Source organism: Phascolarctos cinereus, unplaced genomic scaffold (assembly GCF_003287225.1).
Source record: "Phascolarctos cinereus isolate Bilbo 61053 unplaced genomic scaffold, phaCin_HiC Scaffold_5;HRSCAF=322, whole genome shotgun sequence".
Lineage (NCBI taxonomy): Eukaryota > Metazoa > Chordata > Mammalia > Diprotodontia > Phascolarctidae > Phascolarctos > Phascolarctos cinereus.
Genome location: NW_027555958.1, coordinates 275,168,491 through 275,185,244, shown reverse-complemented (window position 1 = coordinate 275,185,244; position 16,754 = coordinate 275,168,491). Strand labels below are relative to the sequence as shown.

The following is a 16,754-nucleotide window of genomic DNA, read 5'->3' as shown; positions in this document are numbered from 1 at the left end:
ATAACCAATATAACAATGGGAAATACAGCACTCCTTGATGAGCTCAAGTCCCAAAATCAAAATGAACTATGCCCTAGGGAAATTAAAGAACAAAGCAACATGACTGCTAAACCACTGTCCAGTACCTTTGAAAGATTGTCAAGACTAAAAAAGGAACCAGAGAGCTACAAAAGGACAAATATCACCCCAATTTTTTAAAAACGGAAAAGAACCAACAATGCAGCAATAAACTTGACTCTGACTCCTGGTGAACGTTTTATTCAAAAAACATTGAAAGGGCAGCTAGGTGGCACAGTGAGCACCAGCCCTGGACTCAGGAGGACCTGAGTTCAAATCCGGCCTGAGACAGTTACTAGCTGTGTGACCCTGGGCAAGTCACTTAACCCTGATTGACTGGAAAAAAAATATTGAGTAAACATCTAAGAAATTAAATGGTGATCATAAAGATGACAAATATCATTGCTTCACATTTGGTTATAACATACTGACATTTCTTTTTTTGACAGGGCTACACTGTAGATCCAATATAATAGCCAGATTTTAACTAAGTGTGTGACAAAATCTTTCAAATTACTTTTGAGGACAAGATAAAAATATATGGGTTAGAAGATAAGACAATTAGGTAAATTTGGAACTGTTTGAAAAATTAGACTGACAGAATAGTCTTCAATCATTTGATGTCAACTTGCAGGAATCACAGCTATGATCATAAATTTAGAGCTGGAGGGGACCATAGAAGTCATATAGTCTAAACCTCTTCATTTAATATATGAGAAAAGGTAAAAGGAATAAAAGCAGGAATAGGATTTGTATATAGGTTATCTGAAGACAAATTCAGTGCTCTTTCCACTGTACTACAAACTTTCTCCTTCTAGTGAAGTGACCCAGGGACCTTATGCTAATTAACAATCTTATCAATAGCTTAGGCTTAGATAAAAAGTAGTATAAATAGCATAATTATAAAACCTACAGGTGGGAAGCTGGGAGGGATAACACATTGGCTAACAGAATTCAAAAAGATCTTGGAAAGCTAAAATACTTGGCCAGATCTAAGAAGATGAAATTAATAGGGATAAAATTTTACACTTCGCTTCAAAAAAATCAATTTCACAAATACAGCATGGTTAGACAATAGCTCATTTGAAAAAAGATCTGGCCTCAGACACACTGATACTTCCCTGGGGAAGTCACTTAACCCCAATGGCCTAAAAAAAAAAAAAACAAGGAAAAGGAGGAAGGAGGGAGAGGGAGAGGGAGAGGAGAGGGAGAGGGAGAGGAGAGGGAGAGGGAGAGGGAGAGGGAGAGGAGAGGGAGAGGGAGAGGGAGAGGGAGAGGGAGAGGGAGAGGGAGGGAGAGGGAGAGGGAGAGGAGAGGAGAGGAGAGGAGAGGAGAAGAGAGGAGAGGAGAGGGGAGAGGAGAGGAGGAGAGAGAGGAGAGGAGAGGAGAGGAGGAGAGGAGAGGAGAGGAGGAGAGGAGAGGAGAGGAGAGGAGAGGAGAGGAGAGGAGAGGAGGGAGAGGAGAGGAGAGGAGAGGAGAGGAGAGAGAGGAGGAGAGGAGAGAGAGAGGAGAGAGAGAGGAGAGGAGAGGAGAGGAGAGAGAGGAGAGGAGAGGAGAGGAGAGGAGGGGAGGGGAGGGGAGGGGAGGGGAGGGAGGGGAGGAGAGGAGAGGAGAGGAGAGGAGAGGAGAGGAGAGGAGAGGAGGAGGAGAGGAGAGGAGAGGAGAGGAGAGGAGAGGAGAGGAGGAGAGGAGAGGAGAGGAGAGGAGAGGAGGAGGAGAGGAGAGGAGAGGAGAGGAGAGGAGAGGAGAGGAGAGGAGAGGAGGAGAGGAGAGGAGAGGAGAGGAGGAGAGGAGAGGAGGAGAGGAGAGGAGAGGAGAGGAGGAGAGGAGAGGAGAGGAGAGGAGAGGAGAGGAGAGGAAAGGAAAGGAAAGGAAAGGAAAGGAAAGGAAAGGAAAGGAAAGGAAAGGAGAGGAGAGGAAAGGAAAGGAAAGGAAAGGAAAGGAAAGGAAAGGAAAGGAAAGGAAAGGAAAGGAAAGGAAAGGAAAGGAAAGGAAAGGAAAGGAAAGGAAAGGAAGAAGATTTGGGGATTTTAGTGGAATAATCAGCAGTAAGAGCATCCACAACAACTAATATTTATGTAGCTAGGTCCTGATTAGTACAAGAGGAATCTAATTAAGTTGTCCCATGTATTCTAATTCACACTATTCCAAGATACAATTATATAAAATTTGGTCACTGATTCCTTTCCAACAGGGATGGAGACTTGACAGGCAAGCATTTCTATAGTGCCTATTATGTGCCAAGCATTGTGCTTAGTGCTTTCTGACAAATATTTCAGTTGTCCCTCACAAGATCCCTGTGAAATAGGTATTATTATTATTATCCCCACTTCACAGTTGGGGACACTGAGGCAAACAGAAGTTGAGTGACTTGCCCAGGATCACACAGTAAGTGTCTAAGGCCAGATCTGAATTCAGGTCTCCATGACTCCAGGCCCAGCACTCTAACATATGCCAGGTGAATACAAATAATGCAACCAAATCACTTCACAGGGTTGAGTATATTAATTGGGAACTAGCTGTACAACACTTCACAGTTTTTAAAGCCAACACATTATTTAATTTGATTTTCAAGTTCCCTGAATCAACAGTGAAATATGGCAACCAAGAGAGCTAACATGATCTTATGCCATCAAATGTAATAACATAAGTACAGTCCTTTGCAAACCTTAAAAGCATTTTATAAATACTATCATCGTCGTCAACATTATCATCATTATTATTAGAGGCACAATGTCTAAAACTAGAGAAATAATAGGATCATTGTGTTCTGCCCCAGAGAGCCCATATCTGGAATACAGTATTCAGTTCTAGCCACATTTTATAAATAAAATTGTTAGATTGGAAAACATCCAAACAATGAAGGACCTTGAGATATACAAGAAGCTATGCAAAGGACAGAGAATGTTTGCCTGAGAAGACTAAGGGGGCACAACAACTGTCTTCAAATATTTGTAGGGCTATCAGAGGGAAGAGAAATTAGACTTGTTCTGCCTAGCCAAAAAGGGCAGAACTAGTAATAAGAAGGAGAATTCAAAGAGGCAAAAAACCACAAATACTGTAAGCTGCCTAGAAAAGCAGTAGGCTCCTTCTCTCTGGAGATCTTCAAACAAAGGTTAGAAACCATTTGCCTTCTCTCCCAGTTAGCAGTTGGTGGTAGATAAGGATTCCTGATGGCTGCATATTGACTTAGTTTTAAAAGGAATGTTATTTATGTTTTAATGTCCCTTTATTTTTGCTAAATAGTTTCAAATTACATTTTAATCTAGTTGAGACTGCCCTCAGAAGGGTTTGCAGGCTGCATGTTTGACACCTCTGTCATAAACTATAGCAGAACATATTTTCATAGTCACACAAATGGAAAGTTGTAGAGAATATAAGATTATACTGTGTTAACTACTTGTTGATAACAAAAAACAATCTGACTCTATAGTGATAGTAATTGTAGCAATAAGGATTAATTCATATTTATATAGCACACAAACATCTGTAAAGTCCTTTCATCACAACTTTGTGAGGCAGGAAGAAAAAAGTTGGAGCTTTAAAGGTTCTCTCTTCAAACAAGTTGTGGTCAACACATTTCTTAAGATCTAAGATTACATGACAGATTCAATAACGGAAAGAATCAAATAAGCCATCTAACAAAGCGATGAATGTTTACTAAAGGTGTTCACCAATGTTATAGAGGATGTCCTGCCTACAAAGTCCAAATAGAAGGAGGATTTCCTATTAGATGAGAACATCTGAAAATGTTCTTGGTTTGCAGATGATATTGCTGATAGTATCAAGCTACAGAACATTACAGTACCTTCTTAATGAGATCCATGGTGATGCAAAAGACATGAACCTAACTAGTCACATAAGAAAAACAAAGGAGGGGGAGTGAAGCACTCAGCAGTGAGCTGGGAGGCGGCAGGGACCCATGGGTGAGAGGGAGCCATGAAACACTAAGAGGTAGAGATTCTGGATGCCAAGACATGGGAGAAGCTGTGTTTCCTAGATAAGGCAGGATGCCAATGCCACCATTGCTGAGATCAAGAACCTCTTCACAAAATCACATTTCCACTGGTGTGCTGCCCAGCACTCTCTCCAGCCGGATCCTAAGGGCAAGTCCTTGAAAGATGAGGACATTCTGCAGAACCAACCACACTTTATTTCCAGGATCTGGGAGCCCAAATCAGCTGTGTGACAGTATTCCTGAGAGAGTGTGCTGGTCCTCTCTTCATTTACCTACCATTCTACTTCCAGGTACCCTTCATCTATGGTCACAAGTATGACTTCACATCTAGCTGGCACACTGACGATCATCTTGCCTGTATTTGTCACTCATTCCACTACATCAAGCACTTACCAGAGATGCTGTTTGTTCACCATTTCTCTCATGGGACAATGTCCCTGTATAACATCATCAAGAACTATATCTACTACTGGGGCTTTGCTGCCTGGATGGCCTATTATATCAACCATCCTCTCTACTCTCCTCCAACATATGGTGGTCAGCAGGTAAAACTAGCACTTGGCATTTTTGTGCTCTGCCAGCTAGGTAACTTCTCCGTCCACATCACCCTGAGGAATCTGCGCCCAGCAGGTTCCAAGACCTGGGAGATACCTTATCTGACCAAGAACCCTTTCACATGCCTCTTCCTGCAGGTGTCATGTCCCAATTACACATATGAGATGGGATCCTGGATTGGGTTTGCCATCATGACCCAGTGCCTCACAGTAGCTCTCTTCTATCTCATGGGCTTCATCCAAATGACCCTCTGGGCCAAAGGGAAGCATCACAGCTACCTGAAAGAGCTCCAGGATTACCCGCCACTATGCTCCCATTATCCCCTTCCTTCTCTAAACTGCCCTGTTGGAGTGGTCTCTCCCCTCTTTGGGCAGCTTCTTGGCCCCTGTTTTGTGCCCTGGAGTGGGACCCAGGACTCCCACTTCCCCCTTCCCTTCCTCTCCCACCACTGACCCAGGGTCAGTTCAGTTGTTGCCTGAGCAGAAGGTTTGGCCCTCCCCTTTTCTCCTACTCAAACATAACATGGGCACGGCAGGAGGGATACTGGTCTTAGAAGGTCTTGTTTTCTGACTATAGGAATAAAACACATTGTGACTCAAAAAAAAAAAAAGAAAAGAAAAGAAAAAGAAGAAAAACAAAGAAAAATAAAGGAACAAGTTGTAGTATGTGATTGTGATGGAATACTACTATGCTATAAGAAATGACTTAGCAGGATGCTTTCAGAAAAACCTAAAAAGACTTACATGAACTGATGCAAACTGAAATGAACAGACCCAGAACAACACTGTACACAGTAACAACAATACTGTACAATAATCAACTGTGAATGACTTAATTAGTCTCAGCAATACAATGATCTAAACAATACTGAAGGACTCCTGATGAAAAACACTATTCACCTCCAAAGAAAGAATTGATGGGAGTCTGAGCACAGATCAAAGCATACTTTTTTAAACCTTCTTTATTTTTCTTCATTTTTGGGGGGGGAGGGGGGCCTGGCGTTTTTTTTTTTCACAACATACCTAATATGGAAATGTTTTGTATGACTACGCATGTATAACCTACATTAAACTGCTTGCCTTCTCAATGAAGGGGGACGGGGAGGACACTGGGAGAAAATTTAGAACAAATTTTTCTTAAGTTAAAACTGTTAAAATGAAAGTTTTTAATTCTTTTTATATGTAACTGGAAAAAAAATAAAAGGTTTAAAAAAAAAGAGAAAAACAAAGCAAGGAACACATCTAGATAGCAAAATACGACAGCATTTTTGTTGTTGTTCATTGCTTCAGTCATGTCCAAGTCTTCATCACCCCATTTGAGGTTTTCTTAACAAAGATACTGGAGTGGTTTACCATTTCCTTCTCTAGCTCATTTTGCAGATAAGGAAACTGAGGAAAATAGGGTTGAGTGACTTCCCCAGAGTGATACAGCTAGTAAGTGTCTGAAGCCAGATTTGAAGTCAGGTCTTCCTGATTCCAAGCCTGGCACTCTATTCACAGAATATAGGCAGAGGAAGAAGATGTGGGCACACTTGTAACAGCAAGACATCACAAAGAAGAAAGAATTTTTTTTAAAACAAACACAAAAACTCAAAGCATTACTACTTTTGGCCTATTTACTTTAGTAATAAACAGCCCTACACATTTTAACACCCCTTGCCATCAGACATCACCTTCTACATATATAAAATGAGGGACTTGGCCTGGTGTTTCATAGCAACCTGTCCCCAAATAAAAGGTTAGAACTGTGGTTAGATTGAATCAATGAGGCAAAAAGTAAAAACAAAACAAACAAAAAATTATTTTTACTAAATACAAACAGATGATGTTATGAGATTAAGTCCAATCTTTAATGGTGCCAGAAGCAAAAAGTAGGTCCTCTGATCAAAGAAAATGATGATGGAAGAAACATAAGAAAGGAGTCTGTCTACAATATTATTGTTTTATTCCATTTTTAGCTGAAAGAATATCCAAGCACTGATGAATGCTGACATGACCAACATGAATACACTGATCCTGCTCTCATTGGAGTAGGGTGTCTCAATGTTCCAAGCTTGAGTCTCCAGTTTCCCAACCAGCCAGTGAAGACCACAGCACCAACTAAAGAGTCCACAGAAATGACAACCCACTCCCTTCCCCTCACACAGGGCAGTGTCACAGGCCATCCACACAAAAAACCACTCCAGCCCCCAACCTGCAAGGACCTACTGGAAACTGAGACAACAGCAGACGAGAGTAGAAGTTTTTTAGGAACAAAAAGGCATGTATCAGAACCAGAAGTATTTAAGTGGCAATTCTGCTCCAAAACATTTGCAAAATTATACACCGAAGATGCTAAGGATTTATAATCCTTTTTCTTGCAATTTGTCCCTAGGTCTATGATGGCATCTCCCTTGCCCTTAAATCCATCATTTATTCCTTATTTCCTTGCTCTTTAGTTACCATCTGTCTTACACAAGGACATCCAGCCCTAGGAGGAAAAAGCCTCACTTTCTGACCCAGAGGGTAATGATACCAAATTTCTTTTAGGTGCTGACCAAACAACAGCCTGAACCTGAATGACTTACAAACCCAACATTGTATATTCAGGCTAATTCATAACTACAAAAGGAATATGCAGGTACTGCCAGCTATCTTCCCACCTTTATCCAGACAAAGTCTTTGAACCCCATGTGGTGATGGCTCCCCTCAAAACTTCCATTTCCATTGTGTTACATGCAGGGGTGTGCTGGAGCTATGTTGAACTGACTCACGAACACACATTTTTTAATTTTTCAGTTAAATTTACACCTCAGAAATTGGCAAATGCTATATATCAGGGCTTGATTTATTGTTTCATTGATTATCTAGATTTAAGAAAGTAATAGAAAAAATGCTAATAATTCAAATTAAACTTAAAAGTGTGTTTTGCATACCTTTTTTCCCCAGGAGTGTCAATTGTTAACAATTGACAAACATGCCTAACCTGAGTGGAATTGCCTGGTATTGGTGATCACTTGATATCCTGTGTCCAGCATATACCTAATTGTCTAAATCCCATTTTTCATAGTAAAACTGAGTGGATTTGGGGAGTGTGGACTTCTGATAACTCCTTTAAATTTCACAGAATTAGAACAGAAGTTAATTAGTGAAGATCGGGGAAGGAAAGAGGCATACAGGAATGAGGCACCATTCCTTCTTTCCTCTTATTATGGCATTTCCAAATCAGAGCTCAAGATGGCCAGTCAATAATAGTCTCCTTCTTAAAATCGCACTATTGAACATTGTCCTCTCGGATCCTTTCTTCTCTTAGATTTGCAAGACATCATTTTGTCAACAGGCAATCACAACGTCATAAGACTTATGTGAAAACCAGGTTTATCACAAAAGAATGCGGAACCCAAAGAGTTCACAGTCCTTACAGAAGTTTGCACATTTATGACAGTACAACAAAAGGAGGAGAAAACTGGAAGGTGCGTGGCACGGGAAGACAAAGGTACAGTAAACCCTCCCATAGGGGAGGAGCAAGGTGACAGCAAAAGCCATCCTTTTCCCTTGGGAACCACTAGACTAGGAAGATAGGTGGTCAGCTTTAATCTGCAAAGGACCCCAGCTGCACAAGCATTTTTCCCAGCCTGGCAGGCACCTGTCTTGCCTCCCAAGGACACACACAGAATCCAGCTTGGGGTGCAAACAAATTATGTCAGCTGAGGGAGCTTTGTCCTTGACACATTCAGGGCCTCCTGCATGCTCTAGATCCAGTGTTTCTGGAAAACATAGCAACTAAAAAAGACAAGTTCAGGGGACCCCTTAACAGCTCTTAACACCTCTCTCCGGGTTCTCCTCCTACCCATCTGATCACTTATTCTCTGTCTGCTTTACTAGATCCTCCTCCAGACCCTAAGAGTTCTTCAGGATTCAGTCCTGGGGCCTCTTCTACACTTAATGATCTCATCAGCTTCTGTGGATTTAATTACTGTCTTCTATGCTAATGATTCTCAAATGTACCTTTCCTGTCACAAACTCTTGGTTGATTTCCAATCTTGCATCTCCAATTGCCTTTCAGACATTTCTGAATGTCCATTAGACAGCTGAAACTCATTATGTCCAAACAAATTATCTTTCCCCCTAAACCCTCCCTGCCTTCTATCTTCCCTATTACTGTAGAGGGCAATATCATTCTCCCTGTCCCTCAAGCTCACTAGCTAGGAGTCACCCTGATTTCCTCATTCTCTCACCCCACTATATCCAAGCTGTTGCCAAGGCCTGTCAATTTCACCTTTGTAGCATCTCTCAACTACAACCTCTCTCTCCTCTAACACTGCCTCTCTGTGCACTATAGTGCAGGCCCTCATCACCTCACACCTCGATTGTTGCAATAGTGTGCTGGTGGGACTTCTTACCTCAAGTTTTTCCTAACCTTTATCCTTCCTTGAGCCAATAAAGTGATTTTCCTAAAGCACAAGTCTAACCACATCACTCCGCTACTCAATAAACTCCAATGGTTTCCCATCACCTCCAAGAGCAAATACAAAATTCCATTTAGCATTCAAAGCCCTTCATAATCATAACCTAGCTCCCTCCTACTTTTCAAGACTTCTTACATCTTATTCCCCAGTGTGTATTTTTTGATCCAGTAACATTGGCCTCCTGGCTGTTCCACCAACAAAAAATTTCTAAACTCCAGGCATTTTCTCTGACTGTACCACTTGCCTGAAACACTGTTCTTCCTTGACTTTAACTACTGACCTCCCTAGCTTCCTTTAAGTTTCAACTAAAATCCCACCTTCTATACGAAGCCTTCCTTAACCCCTCAATTCTAGCGTTTTCACTCTTTTAATTATTTCTTATTTTTCCTGCTTAAGGCTTTTTTTATAAATACTTGTTTGTATATTATCTTCCCCCTGTAGATTGTAATCTTCCCCAGGGATGGGACTATCTTTTGCCTTTTTTGCCTAATTACATGTTTATTGATTGATTGGGAAGGCAACACCACCCTGCCAAACATATCCTCCTCATCCCAATCCCAGGATAAGGCCAAGATGGGTAAAAGGAGTCAGCACAGGGAGAGTTATCCCTACTCTGTTTCCAACTTCATGTCTAATAGTTTTCATTTCCTGGAGCAATAAAATTAGGCTAAGGTCAAGAATAACAAAATTGGTCCTACACACCTTCTATAGATGCCCAGGTATTTATTCAATAAAATATTTTGTTCCATTAAGAAAGTGAGGCTGGGGGGTGCTGCCAGGGATGTAATATATTTTAGAAAAGACTTTCTTCAAAACTGGTTAAAGTGAAAAATGTCTTGGCAACAAGAGGTTAGCTAGAAAATGCTCTTATGCACAATTCCTTGATGATACTAGATAAATGAGGCATAGCTCTGGACAAAAAATCTTGTGATGAGTGTATGTTATTAGCTCTCTTTCAGGCCTGAATTCATTTTTGTGAGTTAGCAATGAAGCAAAAGGAAAAGTATTCTCATTCTCTCAGTACTCAAAGAGCAGGAATCTTATTAGTTTTAAACTCCTGTCAGCATAAAAGAACAGAGAATGAGGCCAAACTTTAATCTCATCTCTCTGCCAGGCATATTTTAAAATAGGAAAATGGCATTTTTAGGTGGAGTTGGCATATCCTTTCAACTCATCAAGTTTAATTACATCTACTCAACATATGTACTTAAATAAAAATTTGGCTCTGATCAAAATCCCTCATTCAACAGGAACAACAATTAGGTATACAAAGCATAAAAGTCACCTTCCAAGAGAGTCACCAGCAACCAAAGAAAAAAGTTTGGGTTTTTTCTATTTTAATCACTTTTGAAATTTGTAAAAGAAAGAAAAAAGACATTGCTAAATCTAATCAATTCACAAGCCATTAAACAAACCAACTAGGCCCTCTCTCCACTTACATGCTACTGCTGACCTGCTTCTCTCAACCTAGAACAACACCCTTCACACCAAGATTTAAGATCTATATTTCCATACTCAGGTCTTCCTGAATCCAATGCCCCAATCATTAGGGAAATTAATCGATTCATCCTTGGAACTCTTGCCCTAGGGTCCAACTCAGTGGATTGGTTGCTGTGTAGAAACTAGCTCACATCGCCCACTACTGATACCAGATCATCCCTCAACTTGCTAGCCTACCCAGGCCACCTACTTCACCCTCTACCTACCCACAGTGTGCCTATCTCCCTTCCTTTTCCACCTCCCCAGAATAAAATAGTTTCCTGGTCATGTTTCCCTTTTATGTGCTTGTATTCTTTTTTAAAATGTTAAGATATTGAGGGCAGGAACTATCTCTTGTTGTTTAATACTTGTATTTCCAGCACTTAGCACAAGGTCTGGCAAATGGTAAACACTTAATAGTTGGCTTTTTCATTCATTCAATCATGAATTCTAGAAAGTTTTTATTTTAAACATACCATGCCTACAGTCTTCATCAGCTTGTCCATAGTTCTTCTGTAAAGCAAAAAATATAAAAATGTTATTTTAAAATTTTGAATAATAATACTTTGTTTCAAGGTTTCAACAGAAGAAGTAACATTTTATGCTTTGAAATCTAGTGCTGCAAATAATCTTCACGGAAAACAGTGAAATGACACAGAGGTTGCTAGATAGTACAGTGAATAGAGCATTGCTTGTGGAATCAGAAGACTTGGATTCAAATATGGCCTCAGACATTTACTAATGAGGCCAAGTCACTTAAGCTCTCTGTTTCCTCCTCTGCAAAATGAAGAAAATAATAGCATCTACATCCCATGGTTGTTGTGAGGAAAAAGGGAATAATATTTGTAAGGTGCCTTGCAAATTTTAAAGCATTGTGTAATATTTATTATTGAGAACTATTATATCAACATTTATAAAGGTTCCATAGTAATAATCAAGGTTCAAAAATGTTACTTAGGAAAAAAATATTTACCAACCAATAATTTTTGTATCAGCCAATTCACATATCTCCTGGGCCACATGATGTACCAACTGCAGATCACACTTCATTAAGAAGGCCCTTTTGTTGGACCCCGTGGCCCATCATATTAATAGCTACAAATGGACACTACAATTATTTAACATTTACTCACAAGTTGTAAGAATGAGGCAATTCTATACAGAAGACTCTCAATTTTTATGCGCTCTATTTCTGATGGGCATGTCTCTGTGAAGTTTGCCAAGGAATACTGGCCAAGGGAAAGAAGGGCCTCTGTGCAATGTCTCACTGCCACTTCATAGTCCTGCCTTTTAAGAGATTCACATGCTTGTTCACATGATTTTTCAGGTCTTCTGTCTGCCATGACTCAGGGACAAAAATCCTATGGGGGGAAAAAAAAGATTAAGAAGAAATAAAATGCACATTATTAATCATAACTAGTTACATGTAAAATGGAGTCATCATCATCATCATCACCAACATTTATGTAGCACCTACTATGTGCCAGGAACTGTACTAAATACTTTACAAATATTATGGGATTTTATAGCTTTTTAGTTTTTACTATATAACCCTGACCTCAAAGAAGCAGGTAGCCTGGTATAGACAGCACTAAAAGAAAAGATTAGTACAGAAAAGAAGCAAAGACAACAAAAAGAAAAGACAGCAAGAAATATAATTGTTCCCTGAAGAAATATAGTACCCAGTTGACCAAATGTGAAGGAGAACAAGGACCAAAACCCCCAGGATTGTTAAGAAGGTCTTAACAATCAGGTCAATTTGATGGATGATGGGGGGGGTGGGAATCAAAGCAGGTTTAACACTTGGCCCCCATTAGAGCACAGATTTCCCCCTCCTTTACTAATGAAAACTCAAGTTTAGCTTATTTTGGAGAGTGACAGATTGGTTCTGACTGGTCTGATCCCTGGGTGTCCCACAACAGGGGAGAGGGTGTGTGCAAAGAAGTTATACAGGCACACAGAGTTTTAATCTCTGCCGTTCACAGTGTCTCCCAAAGGACCAGCACCAATCCACAGTGCAGGTGATAACATTTCTATCCCCAGAAGACCTGCAGGGACTCATATCAGATGGATAAAGACTTGGGTAGGTCAGAATCATAAAATGAGGTGAGAGTTTTAGAGGAAGTCTTAGGCTTAGGTAGGGCAGAAGTTCTTGAGCCTACCCTTGAGTGCTTTGCTCCATCCCAATGTCATAATATAGCATCACACACACACACACACACACACACACCCATAAGATAGCCATCTATCCTCTTATCAACACCATTTTTCAGGAACTGCACTCACACATTCTTACAGGGAAGGGTGTCACCATTCTCTGCCATTCATCATACCATTCCCAAAATACCCCAAGTTCCTATTTGGGCTCAGAGTTGCTGCAAGCTATGCCAACCTCCTGCTCAAATATCACCAGATAGTCTGCCTATGCCTGTATAATTGGGTTAAGGGAAAAACCTGATACCATTAAAGTGGGGTTCTGCAAAAAACAGGAGATTAAATGAGATAATGTATGGAAGGCATTTTACAAACCCTAAAAAACACTATACAATTGCTAGTTGCTACTGTTGTTATTATTGTGATTATTATTATCATCTAATTGCTTCTCACACTGGATGGTCACAGTACATAGGACTGTGGTGGAGCAGCATAGAACTAGTCTACAAAACAATCTCTTTTAGTAATTTTACCCCCTCCCTTGACAACCTTGATCAAGAAAAACAAAACTCAGTCAATGGACATTTAGTAAGTACCTACTACGTGCCAAGCTCTGTGCTAAGCACTGGAGATATAAATACAAATAAATGCAAAGACAGTCTCTACACTCAAAGAGCTTACCATCTAATGGAGAAGACAACACGCAAAAGGAAGCTGAAAAGCAGGTAGGGCATGGTATACAACTTAGCTTCATTCAATGGGTCAGTGCAATTTCCCATCTTAGCCACATAAGAAGGGACAGGGTGAAGTTCCCTTCTAGGACTTCAAACTAATTTAATTGATTTTGCATAAGTAAATCCTCTGGGAGATCACCAAGCTAAGAAAATTCAACGGCCAAAAAATATTAAACATTGGTCTCACAGAATGGTCCCATTTATGGGTATGCTTGAAGCTCCCTAGAGCTTACTAGGGAGCAGTATCCATTCTTCTTACTCTCCCATTCTCTTCCCTTACAGTTCTGATCTCTGCAGGGTTCAATACATGCCCTAGCAACACTTGTTATGTCAGAAAACAGACTTGCCATCCAGGGCTATCAATTCCTGCCCCACCCTTTATTAGATCCATGAGCTACACCTCACCCACGAGATGTGATTCTTTTTATTTTCTGGCAATTTGGGGTTAAGTGACTTGCCCAGGGTCACACAGCTAGTAAGTGTCAAGTGTTTGGTCTGAGGCCAGATTTGAATTCTGGCCCTCCTGACTTCAGAGCCAGTGCTCTATCCACTGTGCCACTAAGCTAACCCCAACAAGATGTGATTCTTAAAACTATGGAGTTTGGGCTTCTGGGAGCCAAGATGGCAGAGAAAGAAATAAGCTGCTCTTACCCTCCCTTATTAACCTCTGAAAGCACAGAAAATATCGCCCCACGAAAAACCCTGGAACAGCTGAACCAGAAGAAAGACAGGGTGCAGCAGTGCAGTAGCCAGGCAGCTTGAGAGATTAACTGGAAAGGCCCCTCTTGCCCTGGGGGAAGGGGAGCAGTATAGAACAGAAAGTATCCCAGCAAGCTAGCAGAAAGCCCCACCTCAGCATACCAGGAGGAGATCTTGAAACCCACATGGTAGAGCAGGCAAACACCAAGAGCTGGACCCCCTCCTTTCCCCCCCCCTCCAGTGCCTCAGTGAAAAGGGGGTGGGGGGAGGGAAGAAACCAGCTCAGAAAACCACCAGGTGCCTCAGCATTCTACAGCAGTCTCCCAGTGCCTCAGCAAAACTCTATGAAGTGCTCCAAGGGGCCCCAGGTGGATAACCATCCTGCAAGATCCATCTGAAAGAAGCTGAAGAAAGCTAAAGGAAAGGAAAAGCAAGCAACCTTCTGGAGCCAGACTAACGCATCCTACCCCTAGAGTTCCAATGTTGCTGATGCCAGCCCAACACCAGGTAAACTCCCATAACTCTACAGCCTGCAACTGCCAACATGGGAGGCCTCAACGCACAAAGCCAGTGACCAGGCCCCAGGCTCCAAGCACGAGAAGATTGGGTCAGTGCCCTCTGATCCCCAACAGAAGAGCTCAATCTCTTTAAAGGCCAGGAAATAAGCAAACACCAAGAGCAAAAAGAAATGCACCACAGATTCATATTATGAGAACGGTAAAGATCAAGGCAGAAATTCTGAAGAGGAAAACATTGTCAACAAACCCACATCTGGAACCTCAAAAGGGAATGTGAATTGGTCTGAAGCCCAAAAAGCCTTCTTAGAAGAGCTCAAGAAGGATTTTAAAAGTCAAATGAGAGAGTCAGAAGAAAAAATGGGAAAAGAAATAAGAGGTATGCAAGAAAGAGTCAATAGCTTGGAAAAAGAAGGACAAAAATTAACTGTAGAAAACAAGTCCTTAAAAAAATACAATTGGCCAACTGGGAAAAAAAGTACACTGTAGAAAACAAGTCCCTAAAAAATACAACTGACCAAATGGGGAAGGAGGTACAAAATCTAGTAGAAGAAAACAATTTGTTAAAAATTAGAATTGGAAAAAAATAATTAGAATTGGGCAAATGGAAGCTAATGACTCTATGAGAGAACAAGAATCAGCCAAACAGAAACAAAAGAATGAAAAGATAGATGAAAATGTAAAAGACCTCACTGGTAAAACAAATGACCTGGAAAATAGATCCAGGAGGGACAATTTAAAAATTATTGGTGTACCTGAAAATCACGATGAAAAAAAAGAGTCTAGACAGTATCTTTCAGGAAATCATAAAGGAAAACTGCCTTGAGGTCCTAGAACCAGAGGGTAAAATAGCCATAGAAAGAATTCACCTATCACCTCCTGAAAGAGATCCCAAATTGAAAACACCAAGGAATATAGTTAGCCAAATTCCAAAATTACCAGGTCAAAGAAAATAACTGCAAGCAGCCAGAAAGAAACAGTTAAAAAATCATGGAACTACAGTCAGGATTACACAGAACCTTGTAGCTTCTACAATAAAAGACCATAGGGTGTGGAATATGATATTCCGTAAGGCAAAGGAGCTTGGATTACAACCAAGGATCAACTACCCAGCAAAAATGAGCATGATCTTTCAGGGGAAGAGATGGATATTCCACGAAATAGGGAACTTCCAAACCTTCCTGATAAAAGTACCAGAGCTCAACAGAAAATCTGACCTTGAAATACAAGAATCAAGAGAGACATAAAAAGGTAAACAGGACAGAAAGAAAGATACAACACCTTGTCAATAAGGGCAAACTGTTTACACTCCAACAAGGGAAGATGACATTTGTTAACTCTTGAGAACTGTGTTGTTATTACATCATGTTAAAGGGGTACACATAAAGGGGGTGGATATAAGTTGACTTTGATGTAATGATAAAAATAAAATCTAATCAAGTGGGTTAAATGGATCCAAGTAAGTGGATTAATCTGATCTAAGAAAATGTACTGAGAGAAAAGGAAAAGAGGAGGAAGACAAGGGTAAATTACATTACAGGAAAAGGCACAAAAACCTACTATAGCAGAGGGAAAAAAGGAAGGGAGATGAGCATTGTTTGAACCTTACTCTCATCAGATTTGGCTCAAGAAGGGAATAACATAATCAGTTAGGTATAGAAATCTAACTTGCCCTATAGCTAGTAGGAGGGAGAAGGGGAAAGAAAAGGAAGAGGGGATAGAAAGGAAAGAAGTAGTAAGGGTAAAGGGGAAGAAAAGAGAAGGGGCTAATAGAAGGGAGGTGGGACTGAGGGAGGCAGCGGTCAAAAGCAAAACACTAGCGAGGAGGGAAAAGAAGAAAGGAGAAAGAAAAGCATAAATGGGGGGGAAGGAAATGATGGAGAGAAAGACAGAGATAGTAATCATAACTGTGAATGTGAATGGGATGAACTCTCCCATAAAACAGAAGCAGATAGCAGAATGGATTAAAAACCATAATCCTACAATATGTTGTTTATAGGAAACACATTTGAAAAAGAGGGGACACACAGAGTAAAGGTAAAAGACTGTAGCAGAATATATTATGCATCAGCTGAAGTAAAAAAAGCAGGGGTAGCAATCCTTCTCTCAGACAAAGCAAAAGCAAAAATAGATTGAGATAAGGAAGGAAACTATAT

At 40.6% G+C, this 16,754-nt stretch overlaps 1 protein-coding gene and 1 pseudogene across 2 annotated transcripts in view; one reads left to right on the top strand and one right to left on the bottom strand.

The window, feature by feature from the left end:
- HELZ (helicase with zinc finger) overlaps positions 1–16,754 on the bottom strand; it is a 288,871-nt gene that overhangs the window by 205,035 nt on the left and 67,082 nt on the right. For both annotated transcript variants that reach the window (XM_021000986.2, XM_021000987.2), the window contains exons 2-3: positions 11,630–11,857; positions 10,973–11,009 (exon numbers count right to left, since the gene is read on the bottom strand). In XM_021000986.2, coding sequence (XP_020856645.1) covers positions 10,973–11,009; positions 11,630–11,839 — 247 coding nt within the window. In that variant the 5' untranslated portion in view covers positions 11,840–11,857. The remainder of the gene's footprint in view (positions 1–10,972; positions 11,010–11,629; positions 11,858–16,754) is intronic.
- On the top strand, positions 3,997–4,906 carry LOC110218337 (very-long-chain enoyl-CoA reductase pseudogene; annotated as a pseudogene).